At 40.4% G+C, this 23,371-nt stretch overlaps 1 protein-coding gene across 2 annotated transcripts; it reads left to right on the top strand.

Moving 5' to 3' along the window:
* Nucleotides 1–15,965: 15,965 nt before the first annotated feature.
* Nucleotides 15,966–22,166, top strand: LOC106610015 (nematocyst expressed protein 3-like). Of its 2 annotated transcripts, none has more exons than XM_014209113.2 (7): nucleotides 15,966–16,105; nucleotides 18,249–18,309; nucleotides 18,605–18,628; nucleotides 18,785–18,859; nucleotides 19,372–19,395; nucleotides 21,182–21,283; nucleotides 21,490–22,166. In XM_014209113.2, the coding sequence occupies exons 2-7, from the start codon at nucleotides 18,256–18,258 to the stop codon at nucleotides 21,856–21,858; spliced, it is 648 nt and encodes a 215-aa protein (XP_014064588.1). In that variant the 5' UTR covers nucleotides 15,966–16,105; nucleotides 18,249–18,255; the 3' UTR covers nucleotides 21,859–22,166. The 2 variants fall into 2 exon arrangements, with proteins under 2 accessions (XP_014064588.1, XP_014064589.1); XM_014209114.1 differs by having other exon boundaries at nucleotides 16,022–16,105; nucleotides 18,788–18,859.
* The last annotated feature ends 1,205 nt before the right edge of the window (nucleotides 22,167–23,371 follow it).

Here is a 23,371-nt window from a genome sequence, read left to right as displayed (position 1 = left end):
GCATGATACCACGGACCCTGCCTTTGGTCTGGACACAGCCACTCCCCCACCACTGGTCTAGCACGGTCACCAATCAAATTACCACGCTGACACACACCTGGAGACTGTGTCCACTACCCTGAGTGTTGCCATGGAGACCAACACGGACATCAAGCCTTGAGAAAAATACCCACCACCCCTCAGATAGAGATTGTGTTAAGATACAAATTGAAGTTGCATTGAGAGTGTTAATATCTGAAAGGTTTTGTGTTAATGGGTAATAATGAAACATGTAGTCTTCGAGTAGTACTGGCGAGTAGGAGTTGTATTTATATGTGTTGCATTTGTTCAATAATATTTCAGTGTTTTACTATGTATTTAGCATTAACAGGGTTGCAAGTTAATTCTTGACCGTGTTGTGAGTTTCGGTGTATAAAGTCCTACAAGAAATGCTAATAAAACCCCAGACCAGCATTTTGACAACCTCTTCAGTCACCTTCAATCTTGTTGCAACACCTGTCTATATCTGTTGTCTCAATTTCCTTTCTTGTCTCCACCAGTTTATCTGTGGCATTGACGACATCTAGCTTTCAAATAATTAAACCCAAACATAATTGTTGCCAAGGTAGCTGAGAGCTTTACATCCCAAACCTCCATGTTGGAGGCTGTTTACGTACTAATTATCTCCTAATTATCTCCTAATATATATAAATACACATCATTCAGATAATCAGCACTAACTCCCTTCACTTCATCTATGTGCCTTAAATACCCACTGAGAGATGAAGAAAGACAGAAAACAAAGAAAACCACACATTTTCCAATTGAACTTAATTACTGTAGGTTTCATCACAAATGGCACAATATTCCATACGTAGTGCACTATATAGGGAATAGGGTGCCATTTTGAAGGCAGCCTAGATGAATCCAAGCACAGGAGGGCCCACGTGAAGCCTCTAGCTAGGACCTGGATTAGAAATGATGGTCACACTTTATTTGGATAGTCCAGATGGTCCATCTGTAGATGCTCTACAGATGGTTATACTATGACCAAACTAAATGTTGATAAGAAAATGCTTGCTAAGGTTATGGTTAAGGTTAGGTTTAGAATAAGGGTTAGGGTAAGGGTTAAGGTTAGGGTAAGGGTTAGGATAAGGTTTTAGTTTAGTGTTAGGATAAGGGTTAAGGTTAGGGTTAGGGCTACAGTTAGTGTTAGTCGATTGTTATTTGAAATATTACTGATAGTCTGTAGACCATCGACAGATGGACTATCCAAATAAAATGTTACTGAAATGATAGACAGGTAGAGAGGCTATTTTTCAGCTGTTTTTTATTAAGTTTACTGGGATACCCACACGACAGGTCTAGGTGAGAGAGGTAAAATACACGACTATTCACCAGAGAACGGAATCAAAAGCAAAAAGCAATGTGAATACTAAAGCATAGAGGATGTAACACAGAGATATACTAAGTAAATATGAATTTCTAAAATGCACACTTAAAAAAAAAATAATAACTTAAGCCACTGTCGTGTCTTTCCTATCATTAATGTGATGAATTATGTTGAATTATTACGATGATTAAATTAATCCCGTAACAATGAACTTATTAGCAATCTTGGGGCACCACGGAAAAAGTTTATTTAATGAGTTACCGTTTTCCGAATTAACTCTTAAAGATCTCTTACATTTCAGTCATCAATAAGTCATTAATTCAGTCTCATTCTGAATGTCACAAAATCCTTGGATATCTGCACGAACCCTAGCGTAAATGATGAATAAGTGATATACAAATTGGCTTAACTATTTATTTACTAACTAAATAATCATCAGAATTACATAAACACACAAACAGGATAGTTTACATATTGATTACTACACAATGCAATGAAAAGTCCCTTGTGGACTAACCCGATATGATGGCTTGGTAGACAATGGAAAGGGGTGGGGACAGATAAAGAGCGGGAAAGACAGAATGGACCCACTACATACAGTTGATAACTACGCTCATTGAAATGCTAATACTTTGCACATGAATGGCCGTTCATTCGAAAATAATTGCAATGTACATATTTACGCTTGTCATTTATGTCTTGTCATCTCTTTCTGTTGAAATCACCTGCTCCATTTTCTGTGGAGAGTACTCATCAGAAGTCTCTGGTCGTGTTACCCAGAAGTCACAATGTCTTTTGTAACTGGAGCTTCTCAGATTTCTCGGAGTGTCTGTTATAATGGGTACGTCAGACGTACCAATGGTCGTTTGATAGGGAAATGTTATTTTCTCATCTTCGGTCGAGTTTCAAGACTATTTTACATATATAGCTACAGACTGTGAATGTGAAGTCTTTAGTTTTGTAGATTTCTTAACCATTTGTAATGTATTCAGCTGGTGCTGCACGTAACTGGTCTATAGAGTGGTAGCCATTTAAATTGCCAACCCTTTCAACATGCTCATGCTCTCTGGTCTATAGAGATTTTCTTCTTCTCTGTTGAAAGTTTCAGTGTTTAACCATTTCGTACCTTCCAGCTCACTCTGTCGGTCCCGCTGGTCTAATGTAGAGCTAGAACCATTTTACATGCACGTAGAAACCAGGCAATGTACTGGTCTCTAGAGATTTACATTTCTTAACCATTTCAGGGTGTGGACACATCCTCGTGTTCTCTGGTCTAATGTTAATTTCACGCCGACATAATTGCTGTGCTCACGTGGGTAGGGTCACAAACTGGTTAATACTTTATATGAAAAACAAGTCTTTCCTTTAGAAGGCTAACATCACATTTCATCTTCTCAAAAATAGTTTCATATTTAATCATATAAGTTCCCCAACATTTGGACGTGAACCTGGCGGATCATGGGCTGGCGCCTATGATCCTCACCCAAAAGCGCAAGTCATGACACCACTGTTAGGATTGATATTATAGATATGCTTAGCGATTCACAAAGTACACTGCAGTACTAGGCTGACAACAGTGATGCGCGAGGCTAAACTTCTCCACAGTTGTTGTCCCGCAGCTATGTTGCAGCAGAGTGGTGTGTATCAACAGACATGGGCAGATTGATACTCTGTATAAGTGCATCATCTTACATCGCGATTATCTGAAATAATTTGGTTCATCCTGCTGCTCATGGCAAACTCATATTGCAGAGTCTTAGTTTAAGTAGGCCTAGCTTTAGTAGACCTTTCTTTTAATAAATTCACAAATCTAACAAAATCCATATTTTATTGAGGGCTTCATTGGAAAAGTTTGTTAATAATGTACATTGACAAAAACTAAATTAATCATTTGTGGCCCCTTTCTTGACGATAAAGGGAAATCTGGGGTAGCTCCATAGCTATATCTTTTCAGGGTACATGCATCCACCTCTGTGCCAAATGTGGTGCTTTTATCAAAATGTTTACTACTTTTAGATCTGTGTGTATTGCTGTGTATTGTTAGATATTACTGCACTGTTGGAGCTTGGAACACAAGCATTTCGCTACACCCGCAATAACATCTGCTAAATATGTGTATGCGACCAATACAATTTGATTTGATTTGATTCGAGTCCACATTTTCAGCTTAGCGTTGCACCACTAGTATACAAAAGAGAGACTATTTTTCATTCCTCCATATAACACATAAATAATCATAAATTATGTTTTTATGTCGGTAAATAGTTTCTTGACAAAGTCCTACAATTTCAGAAGGATAAAATCGACCCCTGTTGGTGCTTTTAGGGTTAAGACTGGTCTGTGGCTAGGAATACTGTTTTTACTATTTGGATGGTCACAAGAAAATGTTAATTACTTGAAACAGGTCAGAGACCAAAATGTTTTGTTTTAAATGACAAAACCATGCATTGGTAGTTAGTTACCCAATAGTTTGAAATCTATAACCACTGAGGTGAAGCCAGGTGTGCAAAACGTCTTATGTCATATTCATATACATCATAGGATGATATCTTAACATTTATCCTTAAAAGCTGCCGATAAAATACAGGATGGGGGGGGGCATCTGTAATTACAATCAAAGCCTAAACGATATTTGGAGATCGTTCATATAGATAAACAATAGCTGCCAAAGCATGTTTTTGAATGATCAAAAAAATGGCTTGGCTGGTCACCAAGTCAACATCAGAAGTTGGAGCTCCTTTTGTTTTTGGGGAGAATAAAAAGGAGCAGATCTCATCCTCAAACATCACACCCTTCTTCAGCAATCCTTCGATACTCCTGTGGTGCTGCACTACTAAAGGTGAGCTTCAATATTTGTCAACGCAAAAGGGAAAATAAACTAGGGAAAACTACTTCAAAAAGTCATGGGGGATTTTCAAAATGTTAGATATTTTTTGTCAACAGAATCATTCAAGATGAAAACCTTCATTCTGATTGCCTGCATCCTGGGGACTGCTCTCTGCCGCCCTGTGAGTTCATTTCTCCATTGTATTATTTATAGGCTGAGTGTTGCCTTTCCTATTTTATGTTTCTCTATTATTCAGTACAAAATACCTCAACCATTGTGATATTCTGTGATATTCTGAAATTATATGTTTTTTCTTTTCTTTCATTTACAAATAAATGGATTGGAAACATTTATAAACAGTATTCAAATATTTATTCATTATTTACTGTGATTACAGTAAATTACTGGTTAAATAAAGGTGAAATAAATAAATAAAATGACAGTGTCTTTATAAGTGTTCAATTTAACATTAATCTAACATTCATCTGTACTTCACAGCAAAGGCTGGTCATGGAGTTTGACTTCCAGGCTGCCAACGCTCAGGTAAGAAACACTGCTAGTCCACACCTGTTGTTTATGAAGCATTTGATTTTATACATAGTTACGGTGTACATATTAGGACATATACATAACTCGAGGTTGTCCTTCCATGGACATGTGATGCTGTCACAATATGGGCACCATAACTGATGTACTGTGATGAAAAGGTTTTCAAATATAAAGAATAAGAATAATTCTGACAATATGAATGGTTTTAAAATCACAAAGTGTCTGAAAAGGGAATAGAACACTGAAGAACTGAATTTGACATAATAAAAATGTTTGTTTCCCAATTCTTTGTAGGCTCTCCAAGCTGGACAAGCCAGACCTGATCTAGAGATTGTGAGTGTTTGACAAAAGAAATAGTTCAAATTAATCACAATACATTTCCCATTCTAGATTGAAGTCAAACTTCTACTTTTACTGTAGTAACCAGTGTGTTCCAATGTTATAGATCCTTCCTGTTGGTGGTGGAGTACCTGTAAGTAACCATAGCAACATAGTGAAATACATGTTTGTGCTGTTGTCTTAGTGATGCGCCTGTGCATCTCACTATAATAGAGTGAATGTTCAATCCAGTCAATATAACATGTTAACTATCAGAAATCAGAAAGTCATGATGAAAGTGTGCGTGTGTGTGTGTGTGTGTGTGTGTGTGAATCCATAGTCGGGTGGTTTCATCAAACAGGAGATCCCCCAGCCACTCGGCCAGGAGAGCATCGAGATCGTGAGTGATCATCACCGCCATTAACATACAGTACATGTACACAGTGTGACAAATGTATTGTGTGTCTGCTTGATTGCATCTATGACTCAATCCCTTTCTCTCCTCTCCTCTAGTATCACCCCTTCAGCATCCAGGTTGCTCCACCTCCGCCTGCTCCTGCTGCACCTGCCCGTGTAAGACCCAATACCTATCTGCCTTTATGTCCGCAATGTACAGCAAGTGGCATTATGAACATATTTGAAAGACGTCCTGCTGAGATTGAAACAAGTCCTGCTGAGACTGAGGCTGTACTTACATGTACACCGTACATATGTTCTTGTAGGAGCTACTGTCAAAGAGTATCATTCAATTATGTTGAAAAACAAAGATTTAACAAATGATGGATATATAGTGTAATACAGAGGTGATTGTTGATCGTAGGCCATGTGATTTTAAAAGGAAAATATACTGATTTCCAACATGTTACAGTGGGTTACTTTAAAGATGCTGTCAAAAAGAAAGCTGTGAACCATTCATTTAGTCATCGGGATGTGAAACGAAACTGTTCAAATAGAAGTGCTGATTGGTTCATTGGCAACCACTGTCATTGCAGACTCATGCATCCGATGAGGAAGATGACTAGAGATGTGAGTAAGACCTTTGCTCTACCATATGACACACACGTGTACAGCCATATTTAAGCTCATGAATTGCTGAAACCCTGAACCGTTCTGGCACAGAGCAATGCAATAGGCGTGATAATGTTGTGTGGTGCTGTGATTAAATCTTAGAGATACAGAGAAGTCTGCTTTGTAAGAAGACTGTTGACTTTGCACTTTTATGTATTTCTGTTTTTTCAATCCCCCATTAGTTACTCGTTTCAGATGACCGATACTTGGAGATCTACAGTACCCTTCGATGAAACAACGATGTCCTTCAACTCCAGAGCTGCTTTTAGTGTCCTAGATTGATTCAGTAAATGCAATGCTTAACCCAGCAATAAACTAAGAGTAACACGGTGCTTAATTAACCAATGGCTTAATGTATGAAATCTGTGTGTAATTGTTTCTACTTGGCAGAATAATGTTAATAAAACCCCCCAAAAAATGTTTGCCGAACTTCTCCATACCATGCCTCAATTTTCTTCCTTCTCTCTGCTTGTTAGTCTATGGCATTGATAACGTTCAGCATTCAAATAATTACAGTTCTTAATCGGATTACACATCTTCGGAACAATGTTGTCAAATTTCTAAACAAGGTACACAAGACACAAAACTCAGTGTTGTACATTTTCCAAATGTTGTTACCTTCTCAAAACAGCAAATACTATAAAAAAAACAATATGATACTATAAAAACTATAGGACACCCTCAAAACTGCAAATACATCCATAAAAAGAACAAGATGGCCTGCAAAAAGAAACACAACCATACATACACGATATATGCAAAAGTATGTGGACACCCCTTCAAATGAGTGGATTTGGCTATTTAAGACTGACAGGTGTATAAAATCGCACACACAGCCATGCAATCTCCATAGACAAACATTGGCAGTAAAATGGCCTTACTGAAGAGCTCAGTGACTTTGCACGTGGCACCTTTCCAACATGGATTTACCGACCTCTGCCTGACCTGAGCCCGCCTGCTGATCCGGTGCCTTACACCCTATCTGGATTATTGACCCCTGCCTGCCTTGACCTGTCGTTTGCCTGCCCCTGTTTAAAGAATAAACTTTTGTTTCTTTAACACTGTCTGCACCTGGGTCATACCTTAAAACGTGATAGTTATTGTGAAGTGGAAACATCTAGGAGCAACAGTGGCTCAACTGCGAAGTGGTAGGCCACACAAGCTCACAGAACGGGACAGCCGAGGGCTGAAGCACATAGCTCGTAAAAATCTTCTGTCCTCGGTTGCAACACTCACTACCGAGTTCCAAACTGCCCCTGGAAGCAATGTCAGCACAAGAACTGTTCATCAGGAGCTTCATGAAATGGGTTTCCATTGCCAAGCAGAAGCAACCAAGCCTAAGATCATCATGTGCAATGCCAAGCGTCGGCTGAAGTGGTGTAAAGCTCGCCGCCATTGGACTCTGGAGTAGTGGAAACGCGTTCTCTGGAGTGATGAATCACGCTTCACCATCTGGCTGTCCGACAGACGAATCTGGGTTTGGCGGATGCCAGCAGAACGCTACCTGCCCCAATGCATAGTGCCAACTGTAAAGTTTGGTGGAGGAGGAAGATGGTCTGTGGCTGTTTTTCATGGTTTGGGCTAGGCCGCTTAGTTCCAGTGAAGGGAAATCTTAACACTACAGCATTCAATTACATTCTAGACGATTTTATGCTTCCAACTTTGTGGCAACGGTTTGCAATACAGCCATTTTCAAGTCTTGCCATAGATGAAGTCAAAACAGTAACTAGGCCACTCAGGAACATTCAATGTCATCTAGGTAAGCAACTCCAGTGTATATTTGGCCTTGTGTTTTAGGTTTTTGTCCTGCTAAAAGGTGAATTTGTCTCCCAGTGTCTGTTAGAATGCAGCTGAACCAGGTATTCCTCTAGGATTTTGACTGTGCTTAGCTCTATTCCATTTCTTTTTATCCTAAAAAACTCCCTAGTTCTTGTCGATGAAAAGCATACACATAACATGATGCAGCCACCACCATGCTTGAAAATATGAAGAGTGGTACTCAGTGATGTGTTGGTTTTGCCACAAATATAACGCTTTGTATTCAGGGCATAAAGTTAATTTCTATGTCACATTTTTTGCAGATTTACTTATGTGCCTTGTTGCAAGCAGGATGCATGCTTTTAAATATTTTTTTTCTGTACAGGCTTCCTCCTTTTCACGCTGTCATTTAGGTTAGTATTGTGGAGTAACTACAATGCTGATGATCCATCCTGAATTTTCTCGTATCACAGCCTGTAACTGTTTTAAAGTCACCATTGGCCTCATGGTGAAATAATAGAGGGGCTTCCTTCCTCTCCGGCAACTGAGTTAGGAAGAACACCTGTATCTTTGTAGTGACTGGGTGTATTGATACACCATCCAAAGTGTAATTAATAACTTCACCATGCTCAAAGGGATATTCATTTTTATTTTATTTTATTTTTTATACCCATCTACCAATGGTGTGAGGCATTGGAAAACCTCTGGTCTTTGTGGTTGAAACTGTGTTTGAAATTCACTGCTCGACTGAGCGACCTTACAGATACAGTACTTGTATGTGTGGGGTACAGAGATGAGATCGTCATTCAAAAATCATGTTAAACACTATTATTTCACACAGCATGAGTCTATGCAACTTATAATGTGACTTGTTAGGCAAATTGTTACTCCTGAACTTATTTAGGATTTACATTATAAAGGGGTTGAATACTTATTGACTCAAGATATTTCAGCTTTTCATTTTTAATTTCTTTGTAAAAATGTCTAAAAACATAATTCCACTTTGACATTATGGGGTATTGTATGTAGGCCAGTGACACAATATCTCAATTACTCCATTTTAAATTCAGGCTGTAAGACAACAAAATGTGGAAAAAGTCAAGAGGTTAATATTTTCTGAAGCCACAGACATTTTCTGAAGCCACAGACAAATTCTCTTTCTGGTCTAGTCATCCTTCTCCTCATCCTCCTCACCAGGGCCCTACAAGTAAGAACAGGTCTATTGTGAGAACACACTCCACTCTTCAAAATAGAAGGCGAGACAGAACTCCTTTATGGCTGTCTCACCTCACAAGTCGTTGCCTACAGTCTTGGATTGTTTACAGCACCCACTAGACTAGAATCACTTAGAGCTTTCTTCAAGACAGGCCACCAACTGTTCAGTCTGTCAGAGTTCACATTGAATGGTAAAACTCCCTACATACCAACTCGATACTATCACAAACAGATCAAACTCAGACATAATTAATTGAATGCTCACGCAGTTAAAGAAACAGACTGTCCAGTATGTCTACAGGTTCTACAATTCTGCCCTCTATGTACCAAAAAAAACAGATAAGTCTAATAGTACCATTTTTATCATATGGTATCTTATCAGACTTGCAGCAGGGGCTGCCTGTTCGAAACTGAATGGGTAGAACTGGAGAAAGGCCATCTCTATTTCTATCCCTTCTGAGGAAAACCTACTCATGGAGAAGTCAAGAGGTTGATACAGTATGTTCTGAGAGGGGTCAGAGTTCACAGTGTTTACTCACCACCTTGAGGGATGTCACGCTGTGGGACAGAACAGGAACACATAAATCTTTACATTCCATTCTATCTATTGAGTCTTTGTTAATGTGTGTAGAATTGCTCATATGTAGATAAACATATCAGAGGCTAGTATTTCACAGCTGTGGCAACATTCTAAACGTCTATAATATCCACAGGTTCCCATTGGCCCACTGTAGGTTTAAACTATAGCATTAGCATTCAACATTAGCTACTTACAGGGTCGGCCCTAGCCTTTTGGGGGCCCTAAGAGAGTTTTGGTTGGTTGGCACTGCCTGGCTACTTACCAGATGGCGGTAAGTGCTGTTGACTGAAAATGATTGAATGTGTCTCTTAAGCATTTTCCTTAATTAACTGAATAAGAATTCTGAATACGACGACTTAACATTCCAGGCTTCTGCTGGGCTCCAAGAGGGATGAGCTACAGTAAAGAATGACATAAACAGGAAGTGAACAAAAGTGACACAACCAACCAGAGGTCAAAAGGGGAAAGAGAATGATAAATACTTACAAACTCCACACTGGTACGTCAAGGAGTTCCCCAGCTCTACATGCATTCTTATGTGTTTCTCCTGCTACTCTGGATTTCTTTTTGAGTCAAATTATTGGTACATGAGTGAACGTTGGTTCTTTTAGAAGTTCTTACCTGTGCCCGAGGTGCCTCCTACTCAATTAACTGTATTGTCTACAAGAGAAGTGGAATCACACTTTCAACATCACAATACAATTCAATTCACATAAACATCAACCTGAGTCACAAATTGTACATAAGAACATATGAATAAGGTATTGTACTTACAGGTACACAGAGTGATGTGCCGACGACACGTGCTATAAGGACAGCAATGGAAATCTTCATGGTAGCTGAGTCGTTCCGTCGAAAGGGAAGTCAACAGTAAACAGTCAAAATCTCTGTCTCTGAATGTACCTCTGGTAAAATCCCATCCCTTAAATGCTCTTATTTTTTTACTTGTTGAGGACTCCAATATGTTGAATAAATCCTATCTCCAAGCACTATCTTAGAATATAATCATTTTATTGTACTCTAAGATGGAAAATATTTTATAATTGTATAATTATTTTATTTTACACAACACTAAACCAAAAACTCAACACCAAGACACTGACATTTGCATTTTATTCACTTTTCTCAAAAATGTGTTTACAAGTAGAGCGCAAAACTAGCTAAGTCATTTGCTCAGCTGTGGAACAACATTAGCTACTTACGGCAGATGCAAGTAGTTATCTGAAGATGTTGTTAACTGAATGTGTTGATGGAGTATGGAATTTATCCTATTTATTCACTCTAGAAACAGACTTTGATGAGCCAGCAAAATGAATAATACAACTGCATTTTTGTATAGCAGTTTCTATAGTGATTATCATAATTGATAAATCAAAGGTTTGGTTGCCATTAATTATAATGTTCAGAGAATATGCTTCTACCAACTTCTATATCACATTTTTATGCGATACATAGCATCTTATGGCTGTATTTTCTGCAAAGTGTTTATGTTATACCACATTTCATGCATTGTAAGTGCTTCACACAGCATTAGAGTGTTGGAAAATACTCTTTCTTAGCTACACCCTTAGAAAAAAGGATTCCAAAAGGGTTCTTTGGCTTTTCCCATATGGGCACCCTTTTTGGTTCCATGTAGAACCCTCTATAGTTCCAGGTATAACCCTTTTGGGTTCAATGTAGAACCTAATGTGTAAAGGGGTCTAGATGGAACCCAGAAAGGTTCTACCTGGAACAAAAAGTGTTCTACCTGGTCCGCATTGATTCTCCTATGGTGACAGCCAAAGAACCCTTTTAGATTCTAGACAGGACCTTTTTTTCTAAGAGTGTAGCTGTCATCTCCAACAGTGTTAAAATAAGCTACATTTGACTATAGCATGTGAAAGCTTTACTCACACCAGCTTCCCACCCTCCCAGTCTGGGATGTCTACAAAAGTCTCTAAACAATCAAGGTCTGCAAAGCACCCGGCCCGGACCTAATACCCCAGAAACTGTTGAAACATTTTGCCTGTGAGATCAGTACTCCCGTATGTCACATTCTCAACCCTTCTTTCAAGGAGGGCCTAGTTCCAAAGCAGTGGAAAGAAATAGTGGTCATTCCCATCCCCAAATCCCGACCTGCCCATGTAAAACAACTAAGACCAATCTCTCTAACATCCCAGTTTGCAAAGGTTGCTAAAGGCTTTGCTCTCCAATTGATACTCAATGACATCTCTTTCGACCCCAGACAGTTTGGAAGTCTTAAAGGCCAGTCCACCACCCATGCCCTTATTGACAGTCTCTCCAAAGACTCAGAAAAACCAAGCTCAGTCTGCTCATTGGTAGCCATAGAGTTCAGCAAAGCATTTGACAGGGTTAACCACACTATTGTCATCAAAACAATCCTATCAATGGGGGTGAGGCCTGAAATAGTCCCATGGATTTGTGACTTTATCTGACAGGAGACAACAAGTGCGCTATTGTGCTGCCCTATGTGAATGGGAGTCCCTCACATGTGGGGTAGCACAGGGGACCATCCTTGGCCCAATACTTTTCCTTGCCCTCATCAATGATGCTGCACATGACGCTGCCCTACCCTGTGTGGAAATATCTTGATTACATGAATCTTCTTGAAATCAGGAAACTGAAGCAACCATCATCAATGCTAAAGCAACTGGACGATCTCAGCACCTGGACCGCTACCAATGGCATGCTCCTCAATGAGAAGAAATGTGTAGTAAAACCCCTCCCCCCTACACCATCCTTCTTCATCAACCGAGTCCCCTTGTCAGAGACACCAAAGGTCAGGATGCTGGGTACTATTGTCCAGCAGGTCCTGCGCTGGAGCAGCCAGGTTGACACCATGACCACAAGGACCAGCAGGAAGCTGTTCCTCCTCAAGTGCATTAAGCGCTTCTCTGTAACCACTGTCCATCTACATTGGCTACATAAGACAAGTTCTGGAGTATGCTGTCCCTGCCTGGTACCCTGGCTTCACTCAAACCATGAGTGGTCAGCTGGAGCGTCTCTGAAAGAGAGCTTGCAGAATAATTCTGGGCGGGTCGTAAACCAGCTACCGGGACGCCCTCGAAACCTCTCAGAATCATGTCATTGGAGAGCAGATCTGCCTGTAGAACTCCCAGTTTGCAGACTGACTCCCTCCAACCAGACAGCGGATTACTGGGACGGCAACCCACAACAGCCAGAAACTGAACACTCCGATGACACGCACAGGCCGCTATCAGAACTCTCACATTCCATACTTCACTAAACTGATCAATGCACACCCCATACTCTATAGCCCAGGGGCCTTAGAAATGCATACCTAATGTCACGTCCTGACCAGCAGATGGAGCTAGTGTTTTAGTTTTGGTCAGGACGTGGCAGGTTTGTGTTTGTTAAATGTTGGGTTGATGATTGGGACTTCCAATTGAAGGCAGGTGTGTATAGTTGCCTTTGATTGGAAGTCCTATATAGGTGTGTGTGTTTGTCTTTGGGGTTGTGGGGAATTGTTCTGTGTTGAGCCTATGCTTTGCCAGACTGTTTGTTGGTTGTTCGTTCATTCTCATGGTTTGTTATTTTGGCATTCATTTTGATAGTTAAAACCTCTATGGGCTAGGTGGGACGCTAGCGTGCCACCCGTGGTGCACTCCATCAACAGCAGGTGCATTTCAAGAGCGGCAAATTTGAATCCAAATAAATGTCAAAATTCAAATTTTTCTAAAATACAACTATTTTACACCATTTGAAAGATAAACATCTCCTTAATCTAACCACGTTTTACGATTTCAAAAGGTTTTACGGCGAAAGCATAAATTTAGAGTATGTTAGGACAGTACATTTACAAGAGTTGTGTGTAATGTTTTGTCAAGTCAAAGACAGGGTCACCAAAACCATAAAACCAGCTAAAATGATGCACTAACCTTTTACAATCTCCATCAGATGACACTCCTAGGACATTATGTTAGACAATGCATGCATTTTTAGTTCTATCAAGTTCATATTTATATCCAAAAACAGCGTTTTACTATGGCATTGATGTTGAGGAAATCGTTTCCCTCCAATAACCGGCAGTCAAGTCAACACCACAAATTAAATAATTAAAATTAGAAAACATTGGTAAAATATTATATTGTCATTTAAAGAATTATAGATTTACATCTCTTGAACGCAATCAACTTGCCAGATTTAAAAATAACCTTACTGGGAAATCACACTTTGCAATAATCTGAGCACTGCGCCCAGAAAAAATACGCGTTGCGATACAGACAAGCCGTCATGTTGGGGAGATCTAAAATCGAAAATACTATGTAAATAATCCATTACCTTTGATTCTCTTCATCAGATGTCACTTCCAGGTATCACAGGTCCATAACGAATGTAGTTTTGTTCAAAAAAGCTCATCATTTATGTCCAAAAATCTCCGTCTTGTTAGCACATGATCTAAGCCAGCCGGACTTCTCGTCATGAACGAGGGGAAAAAATATATTTCCGTTCGTTCAAACATGTCAAACGTTGTATAGCATAAATCATTAGGGCCTTTTTAACCAGAACATGAATAATATTCAAGGTGGACGAATGCATACTCTTTTTATAACGTATTGGAACGAGGGTACCCAACATGAACTCGCGCGCCAGGTGTCTAATGGGCCATCATCGTTCCATGGCTCTTGTTCGGTCAGATCTCCCTCCAGAAGACTCAAAACACTTTGTAAAGGCTGGTGACATCTAGTGGAAGCAATAGGAAGTGCCAAAATATTCCTCAGCCCCTGTGTTTTTCAATGGGATAGGTTTAAAGTCAATACAACACATCAGGTATCCACTTCCTGTCAGAAAATGTCTCAGGGTTTTGCCTGCCAAATGAGTTCTGTTATACTCACAGACACCATTCAAACAGTTTTAGAAACTTTAGAGTGTTTTCTATCCATATATAATAAGTATATGCATATTCTAGTTACTGGGTAGGATTAGTAACCAGATTAAATCGGGTACATTTTTTTTATCCAGACGTGCAAATGCTGCCCCCTATCCCAAACAGGTTAATAAAAGTCAAGATGAGCCTGCACATACCTGCTGTGTTTTGGTCCTCTTCTCTCCAGTACGACATTTTTAAGGATGAGTACAACTTATTTTATGACACCTAAGAACTCTAAAGATGCATTTTCTAAAGCGCCACCCCAAACCTTGTCTTTGTAGTATTTTTCTGTTGTTGTATATATGGCGTATTTTAACGTTGTATTATATTATAAGTGTTTTGCTAGTTTAGGATTTTACTATTTGATAATTATTTATGATTAATGTTATGATTGTACATTGGTGTACAATTCAGTCTACGACTGTGAGAAACCAATAAAACCTACTACAAATAGACTATTGTGACCAGGTGTGAGAATATAGTGAAGTGGAAGATAACCGTTATGTTTAGTAAGGTACAAAGACATGCTGTGGCAGTCCTCTTCATTTGACTAAAAGGCACCCACTTTCCCAACCTCCCTCTTCCTTCAGCACAATAGTATTTTTCAGCTCACTAGACATAAGCAGAAAGCAACAAGTGGCCAAGATTCCTATCTTATCTCCATAAAGTCTCACAGCTCAGCATATTCTTAAGTGGCATGTGTGTTTGTTATGGATTGTGGAATGTTTAGAATACTGTGCCTGGTTTTCACACGAAGAAGTAACTCCTCTTATCTGATTTGGTCCACACCACCATCGTGGCTAACCTAACCTTTACCTCCAACATTCAAAATACCTTTGTGAATCTGTGATATGAAATCAGACATGCCCTAACCAATGAAGAGGGGGAAAAAAACAGACGTTGACAAGATAAAAACCTGTTGAAAATATCACTGTGTTCACAACAATGACAAAGGAGAAGGATTGATGTTTAATATCTCTCATTACCATCGGTGTGTTCTAGTCAGTGTGTTGACAGACTGGTAATTAAAAAACATTAAAGGAATGTATGCTTTTGAGCTCCAATATCTATCAAGGCCTTTGATTTGAGTTTGATTAACTTGGCACTACCCCTTAAACCTTTATGGAGATTATTGCCCTATTGCTAACAGACTGTGAGAACTTTTAAGTCCCAAAAGAGATACTTTATCAATGTAACCATGAGAGATGCACTCGATTGATGCCCTCTGCCTTAGTTTGAGAATCTTTTCAAGTTTGGCGTTTACTTGGGAGGGGGGATTTGTGGTGTGCTAAGCATAATTGCACAGTGTATAATTAAAGATAATAGGGGCATTAAGACCCCACGTCTTGATTTTTGAAGAGAAAGGAGATTTCATCAAACAGTGGCATGCAAATGTTTCGGGGTGCAAAGACCTGATTGGTTGTCGCAGGCGGGTCTAGAGTACAAATTTACTTTGTGAGAAATTATGTAGTTCATTCTTTCCCACACAAGACCATTGCTTCACTTGCTCCTGATACTAAGACAAAGGTGAGATTCTAGATTTTCATTTCACAGTATAACGAAAAGCATACAGTATACAGTTTGGGATAAAGCTTTTGTTTTGCTGTGTTATTACATCATAGACTACTTACAGTACGTTACAATATTGAATGCTTTTAAGCATATACTGTATTTAAGATGAAACTGCTGCTGAAAATAAATGTTGTTTAGCAAGTAATATATAATTTTTTCCAAATTAAATGCAACCCTATTTTCAATACCTTTCAATACCTTACCTTGTGAGGATAACGTCGCCTTTTTCTAAAATGTTTTCCAAGATAGGAGAACACATTTGTGGGGATCTTAGACCATTTCTCCAAACAGAATCTTTCCAGATCCTCGTCCTCTTCAATTCAAACCGCAACTTTTCAATGGAGTTCAAGCCCGGAGACTGTGATGGCCATTGCAAAATGTTTATTTTGTTGTCAATTAACCATTTCTTTGTGGATTGTTATGTGTGCTTGGGGTTATTGTCTTGCTGGAAGATCCACTTACGGCCAAGTTTTAACCTCCTGGCAGAGGTAACCAGGTTTTTGGCTAAAATATCCTGGTGCTGGGTAAAGTTCATGATGCCTTTGACCTTAACAAAGGCCCCATGAACAGTGGAAGCAAAATAGCCCCATCACATCAAAGATCCACCACCATATTTTACAGTAGATATCGGGCTCTTTTCTTATCTTTGGATAAGCACTGGTGTGCTTATCCAAAGAGCTCTATTTCATGTCATCTGACCATAGCACCGGTTCCAATCCAAATGCCAATGGCTTTTAGCAAACTCCAGGCCTTTATATTTCTTGGATGACATGAAAATAGAGCTCTTGGCCACGCACACCTGTAGTGGGTTTTGTATTGAAAGAAAGATGCATAAAATAACCCCATACCTACTTTAGAATATGGTGGTGGATATTTTGTTATACAACGGGTGGGTCTAATCCTGAATGCTGATTGGTTAAAACCGCATTCCAGCTGGTGCCTATTCCACAAGTTACCACTGGCTAAATCTATTACGTTAAAATGTCTATTTACTATCTTCCTGACTGTGCAATCCACTGTCTCATCAGCCCAGCCAAGCAATTTATAAACATGATCTCCACCATGAAAAGCATCTAGACATTATCTCACATTTCTTTAACACTAACATTTCATTTTCAACAGCAGAGATTTGTATAAACCTTGGTGACTGTCTCTCCTACATGTGCAACGTTGTTTCAATATTCAAATTCGATCTCTAACTGTCCCATGGTAATGAATGAGTCGGGACGAGACAGACAGGCAAGCAGCATTTCTCAGCCAGTCGAAATCATAAATCAGCTGGCATCATTTTAATGGATATATACAAAGAAAAAGGTAAAACAAAACGAAGCGCAGCTAGTTTGCAGTCTTTCCAGCTTCAGTTTGAACTGATTGTGTTAGCTATCTCCTCTGAGTGAGCACATTTTCTATGCCAGGCGAAATCACGCCTCATTAGCTCATTCTTAATGATGTATCCAAATACTGTACATGTCTCTATAAAACAGCTTAAACAAATGCATCTACTTTGCTGCTATTCTGGCTGCACTTTTCTTTGACGTGACTGTGAGTTAGCTAGCCAACTATGCCAACTATAGATACCGAACCAAAAGACTGAACGGCTGGGTCGCATCTCGAGCAACTGAACCGATAGAACGAACGACCAGCCAGCTTGGGTAGCAACCCTATATTTGCATCGGGACTATATCTTGTGGAAGGATGAAATAGTAATTAGTAGTATTTACTAATACTCATTTACTAATAGTAAATTAGTCGAAATAACTTTTTTTAATGAAAATATGTCATTCATTATTTTAATATGTTGGTAACTTGTTGTATAAAAGTGATAATGCCCTCGACTTTGTCTCAGGCCTAACAACACCCGTGCCAATATATCCTCCAAACACCGGCTTCTCAGGCATTATCACTTAATTATGGGGCAAATTTTTTGAGAGAAAATATTACTTGTTCCACAAAATCTCTCTTTCTCTGAGCAATTGTGTTAGTATGAAATAATATAATACATTTTTGGGGGGAACATACGATATTAGTATTTATTTTATTTTTATCAAGGATGCCAATAATTTCAGACCTGACCATATATCCTCTTTCTCTGTTGAAGGATCAAGATGATATCTGTGGTGCTATTGATGTGCATGCTGGGCTACTCCCTGGCTGCTCCAGTAAGTCTCCAAACCCAGAACATGTTGTTTACATTATAATTGAATAGTTTATCTCCTCAATCAATCCAATGCATTACAATAGACAGAGTTTTTGTATTTTCCTTTTGTTAAAAAGTATTGTTAATCCATTGCATTACAATACATTTGTTTGTGCATCTGCTTGAACTGTACAAGTTGACATTTGCTTGAGCTTCAATTGTACAAGCTGAAGTCTCAGTGGTGTTCTCTTGATGTTGACATAAGTCTGTGTGTTGACTGGATGATCATTCTCAAACTGCTGTGTTGTGCCTTGCAGGCTCCTGATAGTGGAAGCGATGAGGTAGGTGGATTTCAGTTTCGACATCTCTTAACAACCTCATGCAATCATCATGTCACGTCATGTCATCCAAGGCATGATATGAACATGGGAAAGGGGTTTGAATGACCTTAATACTACCTTAATTACATGTTTGGCTCCACGTCTTGTATTTCCCAGCAGGTTGCAGCACACGCCAACGAGGCCCTGAGGTGGATGGAGCTCTACAGAAAGTATGGTTCCCTCGGACAACAGGTTAGAGGGCAGCCGTTTTGGTTCGGATTGAACTTGCACAACATATTAGGCATATAACAACTTTCAATGGAATAAAAAGAGGGTGACAGTAGCCTCGAGTTTAGAGAGGCAATGAGCAACCATAGGGTTACCAGTTTGAATCCTATTGCTGATGAGGGGAAGGGGGGGGGGGGGATCTGGTGTCATCATTATCTCACGTGCCATTTAGCAAGGAACTTAACCCCCCTAAACTGCTAATTGGGCACTGCACCGCAGCCATAACCTAATCTGTTTGAATATGTCCCGACTAATTGAGACTGTTTTGAGAGCAAAAGTGGGTGCAACTCAATATTAGGAAGGTGCTCAGAATCTACATTATGCTGCAGTGTTTCGCTCTCCTTCATATTTAGGCCATTTACGAACTCCTTAAACACCCTCACTCAACAATCCATAAATACAGAAACATAATGGAATAATTAACTCTGGATATCAACCATATCAGTGATCGTCTAATCATTTTCTTTCATCCAAAGGCAGCACCAGCTCAGCTCTCAATGGTAAGTGCTGCTTTTCGAAACTATACTGCTCAAAATAATAAAGGGAACACTTAAACAACACATCCTAGATCTGAATGAAAGAAATAATCTTATTAAATACTTTTTTCTTTACATAGTTGAATGTGCTGACAACAAAATCACACAAAAATAATCAATGGAAATCCAATTTATCAACCCATGGAGGTCTGGATTTGGAGTCACACTCAAAATTAAAGTGGAAAGCCACACTACAGGCTGATCCAACTTTGATGTAATGTCCTTAAAACAAGTCAAAATGAGGCTCAGTAGTGTGTGTGGCCTCCACGTGCCTGTATGACCTCCCTACAATGCCTGGGCATGCTCCTGATGAGGTGGCGGATGGTCTCCTGAGGGATCTCCTCCCAGACCTGGACTAAAGCATCCGCCAACTCCTGGACAGTCTGTGGTGCAACGTGGTGTTGGTGGATGGAGCGAGACATGATGTCCCAGATGTGCTCAACTGGATTCAGGTCTGGGGAACAGGCGGTTCCAGTCTATAGCATCAATGCCTTCCTCTTGCAGGAACTGCTGACACACTCCAGCCACATGAGGTCCAGCATTGTCTTGCATTAGGAGGAACCCAGGGCCAAATGCACCAGCATATGGTCTCACAAGGGGTCTGAGGATCTCATCTCGGTACCTAATGGCAGTCAGGCTACCTCTGGCGAGCACATGGAGGGCTGTGCGGCCCCCCAAAGAAATGCCACCCCACACCATGACTGACCCACCGCCAAACCGGTCATGCTGGAGGATGTTGCAGGCAGCAGAAAGTTCTCCACGGCGTCTCCAGACTCTGTCACGTCTGTCACGTGCTCAGTGTGAACCTGCTTTCATCTGTGAAGAGTACAGGGCACCAGTGGCGGATTTGCCAATCTTGGTGTTCTCTGGCAAATGCCAAACGTCCTGCACGGTGTTGGGCTGTAAGCGCAACCCCCACCTGTGGACGTCGGGCCCTCATACCACCCTCATGGAGTCTGTTTCTGACCATTTGAGCAGACACATGTACATTTGTGGCCTGCTGGAGGTCATTTTGCAGGGCTCTGGCAGTGCTTCTCCTGCTCCTCCTTGCACAAAGGCAGAGGTAGCGGTCCTGCTGCTGGGTTGTTGCCCTCCTACGGCCTCCTCCACGTCTCCTGATGTACTGGCCTGTCTCCTGGTAGCGCCTCCATGCTCTGGACACTACGCTGACAGACACAGCAAACCTTCTTGCCACAGCTCGCATTGATGTGCCATCCTGGATGAGCTGCACTACCTGAGCCACTTGTGTGGGTTGTAGACTCCGTCTCATGCTACCACTAGAGTGAAAGCACCGGCAGCATTGAAAAGTGACCAAAACATCAGCCAGGAAGCATAGGAACTGAGAAGTGGTCTGTGTTCCCCACCTGCAGAACCACTCCTTTATTGGGGGTGTCTTGCTAATTGCCTATAATTTCCACCTGTTGTCTATTCCATTTGCACAACAGCATGTGAAATTTATTGTCAATCAGTGTTGCTTCCTAAGTGGACAGTTTGATTTCACAGAAGTGTGATTGACTTGGAGTTACATTGTGTTGTTTAAGTGTTCCCTTTATTTTTTTGAGCAGTGTATTTTAAAAAACTGTCAACGCATGCTGTAGAAAGATTCTTCTGATAAAAATCCCTAGCTTTTCTACCACTTTTACCACTCCTTGCGAGACTCAAGACTCAATACCCTGTTTTAGAGCTGATAGTGACACCATAATGTTGGCAGAAGTACTCTTATGGGCTGAACCATTTGTGTTGTGAACAGTTGAATGACCCTGCTGCAGCCCCTGCTGCCCCACCTCAAGCCCCCAACTTCTACCCACTACCACCACCACCACCAATGAACTCGGATGAAGAGGCCCCAGCAGTGAGCATAAATCATTTAAATCAGTTTGAATTCATCTGCTAAGGTTCCACACCTTCAACAACGAATGCAAGTCATTAAAAATAGCATCATGTGGGTTTCTCTCCAAGAAAATAGATAAGAATTACTGTAATATATGTTTACAAATGTGTACATTGTGATGTGGGTGTGTGTTAAACCCCTTCTCATGCTCACTATCCCTCTTTCAGCCCCGCTATGGCGGCTATGGCAGCTACTATCCCTACCCTGGCCAGGCTGCCCCTGCTGCCCCAGCCGTCCCTCTGAACTCTGACGAGGTTGGAGAGGACGCGGCTGCCGCTGAAGCCGAGGCTGAGCCAGCAGTGGACGTTGCAGCTGAGGAACCAGCAGTTGTGGACACCACCTCGCCTGTAGACCCAGCCGCTGCAGCTCCTGTCGACCCGGCCGTGGAGGTGCCTGTCAATGTTGTTATACCCGCTGCCGTCGACATCCCCGCCACCATTGACGCTGACGTCGTTGTTGTCGATCCTGCTCTCATAGCGCCAAACGACACCACCATGGTGGCTGGGCCCTCAGACTCCGCCCTCCATGTTATGTAGGCGCCACGGCAACAGTCGCCAGCTTGCTCCTGTGTCGAGCCAGGAAGACATTCCCTCCCGTAGTTATAGTAACAAAAAGGTGGAAACAACAGTGATGGAAAAGGGGCAGGGTAGGAGCAGAGAAGTCTATGGTACGGCTACCTGAATAGGGACAAAATTAATTTGGCGAATATGTGGGATCTATGTGAACCTCCATGTATAAATGAGCCTGTACTGTCATTGTGCAGTCACAAAAAATATGATGATTCAGTCTTTTCTCTTTGTGCTTTTCTCATTCTATAAATAAAAATGCCTGTTGAGATACTGCACTTGATGTTCTTTGTTATCAGCAGAAAAATTACAATGTTTTATGATGTGATACTTCACATTACGTTGGAACAAGAGACAAAATGTGTACCCCATTTCAATTGTCAAGCCACGTCCTCCTTAGATAATGTTACTATCCAGGTCAAAAGTTTCCCGGGAAGCCTCATCTCCCATTCAACCAATGGAAAAAACGAAGTTATCTTAACATCAGCATTGCCGGGCCTCAGCACTTACTAGTAGCCGCCAATGTGCACCTTCGGAATGTCATAAAAAAAATGTACAGTCTAATAAATCAATTTTAATATAAATCCCAAATAAATCCATTACTTCATTCAGGCAGGTCTTAAAAAAAGATTATCATACTAAAATAATGTATTTCAAAAGAACAGAATAGCATATTTTGAGTTTAATGCATGTAAATATGCTTAGTAGGCTATGGCCTATGGCTATGTGCCTTGCCAATAAATCAACTACTTAATTTGTTCATTTAGCAGACAAGACACACTTGTATTACCCTGCCCTTATCACAGTCAGCATACAGTAGGTCTACATATGTTTTATAGTGAGAATATAATATGAATATAACAGAATAGTATAGAAAGGATATTTTTCCCAAACAAGATTTGTTTGGCAAATGTTGTTTGGCAAATGTAGGTGTTAGAAACTTTAGATTCTGCTCATTCCGATGCTCTATAGAAATCAAAACATCTGGACTGCATGCATTTGAAAAGATAGTTTGGCCTGGACGTTGAACTTGAGCTTGGTTAACGACACTGCGATTGGCTCAGCCAGTCAATTAAATGCTAGTCAATTAAATGCACCAAATTCTCGGGCGGAGTTTGACAATGGGTCAATTAGCACATAAAGGTTATCGCTACCTTACTTAAAGTGATAGTTCACAGAAAATGCAAGGCAAGGCAACACGATAAGACAACAAAAATCGATTGTTTAGCTTAAAAAGGCTACTTTAAGATGATTTGGACTAAATATGCTAATGTCGGGGATATTGACTTGTATTGGTTTTTGGACAAAAATGCAAATATCTTAGCATTTGCAGACAGTGGCCAGATAAACGCAAACAAACTAAGTTTGTCTACTTTGCCAATGAAGTAATCATTAAAATAATCTGAATCTGTCTTTCTGCCCTTCATTTCCTTAAGCATTTTTCATCATTCTTTATATCATTGATCTTGGCTTCATAATAGTT

The sequence above is a fragment of the Salmo salar genome, chromosome ssa08 (assembly GCF_905237065.1).
Source record: "Salmo salar chromosome ssa08, Ssal_v3.1, whole genome shotgun sequence".
Lineage (NCBI taxonomy): Eukaryota > Metazoa > Chordata > Actinopteri > Salmoniformes > Salmonidae > Salmo > Salmo salar.
This window is presented reverse-complemented; position numbering and strand designations above follow the sequence as displayed.

Bases quoted from the DNA above. Each gene is read 5' to 3' on its own strand.
- LOC106610015 (XM_014209113.2), top strand. From the start codon at position 18,256: ATGATATCTGTGGTGCTATTGATGTGCATGCTGGGCTACTCCCTGGCT. The intron at 18,310-18,604 runs GTAAGTCTCCAA...TGTGCCTTGCAG, and splicing joins GCTACTCCCTGGCTGCTCCA to GCTCCTGATAGTGGAAGCGA. The intron at 21,284-21,489 runs GTGAGCATAAAT...TCCCTCTTTCAG, and splicing joins CGGATGAAGAGGCCCCAGCA to CCCCGCTATGGCGGCTATGG.